General features: G+C 48.4%; 1 protein-coding gene across 1 annotated transcript; it reads right to left on the reverse strand.

The window, feature by feature from the left end:
• Positions 1-730: 730 nt before the first annotated feature.
• On the reverse strand, positions 731-1,881 carry LOC123186207 (uncharacterized protein Os04g0629400). The gene has a single exon (XM_044597991.1). It carries the CDS (start codon positions 1,647-1,649, stop codon positions 1,077-1,079), a length of 573 nt encoding a protein of 190 aa, XP_044453926.1. The 5' UTR covers positions 1,650-1,881; the 3' UTR covers positions 731-1,076.
• Between the last annotated feature and the right edge of the window lie 2,437 nt (positions 1,882-4,318).

The following is a 4,318-nucleotide window of genomic DNA, read 5'->3' on the forward strand; positions in this document are numbered from 1 at the left end:
CGTTCATAGGGATGAGTGTATGCGCGTGTATATGAACGCTTGTGTCTGTACTGATGTTCAAAAAAAAGTCCTAGGACTTTTTTAGTCTCAACTTATAAGTCCCAAGTCCCTAAAAAGTCTCTACCTGTTTAGTTCTTGGGACTTAAAATAAACTAAAAAAATATATTACAACTATAAGTCCATATAAGTCCCTCATTGAGAGTCTTATTTCATAAATTCCAAATGCCCACTTTAAGTTTCTATAAATCTCTCCTGTTTGGTTTAGATAGGATTTATAGAGACTTTTTTAAGTCTCTAAACCAATAAATCCCTGAAAACAAACACTCTCTAAATCAACGACAATCAATATAGACAGGAGGAAGTAACTCATTTAATTCTAGTCCCGAGCTCAAATGAGCTCAATGAACAGTAACATCCAAAAATATTGAAAAAAACAAGAAAATCTGAATTTCTGGAGTGATGATTTTGTTTTTTCGTCATGGGTTCTACAAATGTCGTTTCATGATGAAAAGTTTCAAGCGTGTAAAACTTTTGTCAATGCTTGTCACTAAAAAGTTTCAGATTTTTCGTCTAATTTTACTGTTCATCAGAGCTCATTTGAGCTTGGGCTAAGAAACTGCGTGTCCATTTAATTCACCCTACTACCGACAAATGAGAAGCTCACATGAAAGTCACCTAGTGAACGTAGTAAGTGGCAAAATTAAAGCCTCCACCGCAAACAAATAATAAATAAAAATAAAGTATCAAGATAAATTTATTGAGAGAGAAACAATAAAGTCTCTAGTACTCCCTCCGTAAACTAATATAAAAGCGTTTAGAATACTAAAGTAGTGATCTAAACATTTTTATATTAGTTTACAGAGGGAGTACTTAAGTAACAAGATAATTACAGTGCACCGTTTGCTAGCTATACTCGTTATTCAGGCTTCAGAAAACAGCAAAAAGCTAGGAGTACTACTCCTACTGAAGTGTACACCAAAACGTGTCAAAAGTCATCACCAGCAGTAAAAAGAATAAAAAACACAAAAAAATCTAATCTTCCGGAGAGAAAATTCAACCAAAATAACCTGTTAATATCATGGATGAGAGGAGGGGCCGAGGCCGACGGTGAACGGGCTGGGCGGCCCGAAGTGCGGCGCGGGCGGCACGGCGGCAGAGGAGGCGACCCCGGGGAACGGGCTGGGCGGCCCGAAGTTCGGCGCGGGCGGCACGGCGGTGGAGGAGGCCGCCCCGGGGAACGGGCTGGGTGGCGCGAAGTACGGCACGCTTGTCACCGCTGGCGGCACGGCGGTGGAGGAGGCGACCCCGGGGAAGGGCCTGGGCGGCCCGTAGTAGGGCACGCTCGCCGTCGCCGGCGGCTCCGCGGCGGTGGAGGAGGCGACCCCGGGGAACACGGCGACGGCTGGCTCCGTGAGCGGGTTGGACGGCGGCGCGTTGGTGGTGGTGCCCGCGACCGGGAGCGGGCCGCCGCCGCCGTCGATGCTCGGCTGCTGCTGCTGGCAGCGCGGCCACCGGCAGGCTGGCTCAGCCTTCTGGCCTCCCCAGAGCGTCCGGTGGGCGAGGCCGAAGCCGAGGACGAGGCCGGCGAGCAGCACCGCCGTGACGAGGCAGAGGAAGATCTTGGTGGCCTTGCCCACGTAGCAGCACATCGGACTGGAAAACGGCAGAGCTAGCTCTGCTCTTCTTCCTCTGTGTCAGTGTGTGACTGCTACTCTCCAGCTACCACTCTCTCACATGAACATGCAGCAATGGCGCACGCGTGGGGAGAGAGAGAGAAAGGAGAAGGGGTCGAGTCGAGAGGAGAGCAGGGGGAGCTTGGCTCGGCCTCGTCGCTCTGTTTTCAGTGCTGGTGCTGCTTGTCGGCTCCACCGCTCCAGCACCCGTGCATGGCTTCACGTGCACACTAGCGAGAGAGAGATCGTGGGGGGGGGGGGGGGGGGGGTATGATTTTGCACTAATGGCGGTGAATACAAGTTAAATTACAACGCTACTAATCTCTACATATAAGCACACCTAAGTGCAAATCAGTCTGCTCTGAACACCTGCAGCAGGCATGGCCTCATGCTACAGTTCAGCTCTCAAGTAAATTCTACTACTCCTAAAGTTCAGGGAATATTTGATACTCTATCAGTAATCAGTTAGAAACTGACATGAGTTTGTTAGTTACCAGTTACTGAGAGCCTGACAGGACTTCCTCCGCCGACAGACACTGCGCACCATGAGAAAGTTGAGGGAATATTTGATAGTGGAAGCTACACTGTCACTGTGCACCCCAGCTGATAAAGTTCCCCAATAATGCTGCACCTTTTATTTCCACATCATCTGCCTTTCTCCCAAGCTTTTACTAGTATTTCTTTTGCATGCCAGAAGATCCGGAGCACAGAGCTGAAGCCTGAAGCCAACCTGTGTGTTGTGAGCGTCAGGGCATGTACAATGATAACATATGAATACATATGCCTCATGATAAAAAGTAATTTGAAGCATATGTGTTGATTTTTTCTCCCAATGCAAGCTACTACTAGTGACCTCATAAAAAAATGAAAGTGACTTTCACTACACATGCATCCCTCCTCTTCATTTCAAGTTTTTCAACTTTATGCACTGGACCACATTTTTTGTCTCTAAACACCCGCCTCCTGAAGAGGATCCTGCTTTCCCATCCAAACCTACTTTTTCTGTTATCCGATCCTACATGGCATGTGAGGCATCACCCTAGGGCTATGTATGGCCATGCCCTCAGTAGCTAGTCACGTGCTGCGCTGGGCCAACAGAACAGCTTGCGGTTTTGTTCACTTCAAGGCGGTTAGGTAGGGTTATTTATTCAGGGAGATGCGCTTGTACCAACGCTAATTATTTTGATTGACGTGACGCTAATCTACTGACATGATCCGGGAAAGTCGAGCACAATGACTAAATTTAACTGGGGATTCGCACTTTTGTGGCGCTGCAGAGATCACACCGTTTTTTTCTATGTTCATCGTCAGAGTGCGCATGGGAACTCTCACATGTAAAGTTTAGTACACAGGCACCGTTCGGCCTTATATGAAAGTTGGTGAGAAGAGATGCAAGCACCGGTGATTATTTACGGAAGGTAGACATCTTTTTTAGATAAGCACCGATGCTTAAAAAAAGCTCAATTTATTTTGCTACAATCACATTTGCCGTGGCCCGTGGGATAACTTAGTTTATTTTACAAAGCACCTCCCTAAACAGAGAGAAGTCTACATCACAATCTCAAACTAACCACTCAGTTTAATTTTCAACACTCAACTCCAAAACCAATTGTTTCACACCCTTAAATGGGGGAGATTTGTGTGAAATCTCACATAAGATGAGATCAATGAGATCGATTTTTATGAAAAAAAGATACATGTCGAAATATTCTTAGAATTTTTATAGACACACATCAATGTTTGATGTACAATCTTAAAAAAATTCAGCTCCTAATTCGACTTACATTAATAGAAAAAAGAGAGACAAAATCGGATGTGAACAGTGTCAAAGTGGTATTCACTCAAAGCTGGCACTATTCACATTCAAATTTGTTTATTTTAAATCTGTAAATGTACATCTTGGTTTGAGCTGATTTTCTTGAAGTTGTAGACATACCTCGCATGAATGTTGTCAAATAATTTGAGATTTTTTGAAATGTCTAAATATGAATTTTTCAGGTTGCTCTCACGACCTCGCACCTAAATGTGAGATCTTATACAAGTCTCCCCCCAACACACACACACACACACACACACACACACACACACACACACACACACACACACACACACACACACACACACACACACTTAACTTGTCACTCGGTTAGCGGGTCAAACACAGGCCACAGGGTTCGCTCGTCCGCTCCCGCGAGCGGCCGGGTGAAAAACCCAGCCCGCCGCCACAGCCCCCTCTACCCTCGCCGCCGCCAGGGGACGGCGCCGGGCAAAGCCCGCACGTACGTCGGCGGCGGCGGGGCCCTTCCCCTCCCCGCGAGGCGCCAGGACGGCACGGGACGGCCGGCTTCGCGGCGGGGCGCGGCCTGACTGCGGATCTCCTCGTGTCAGAGGCGATCTATGGTTGGCTGCTGGGGGAGGCATCATCGGGCGATGGGCGACTGTTCCACGGCATGCGGCGACGCGCGGCGCAACCATGCGAGCGGATCTAGTGCGGCGCCCAGGAGATGGCGAGGTGGAGGAGGAGGGCGCAGAGAGGTGTCGCGGTAAAGAAGGAGGAGGAGGGCGCCGGGAGGAGGGCCAGTGCGGATCTGGCCGACGAAGGGCTGGGAAGCGGTCCGGCAATGACAGTGGCGCGGATCTGGCGT

This window comes from Triticum aestivum, chromosome 2A, assembly GCF_018294505.1.
Source record: "Triticum aestivum cultivar Chinese Spring chromosome 2A, IWGSC CS RefSeq v2.1, whole genome shotgun sequence".
Taxonomy (NCBI): domain Eukaryota; kingdom Viridiplantae; phylum Streptophyta; class Magnoliopsida; order Poales; family Poaceae; genus Triticum; species Triticum aestivum.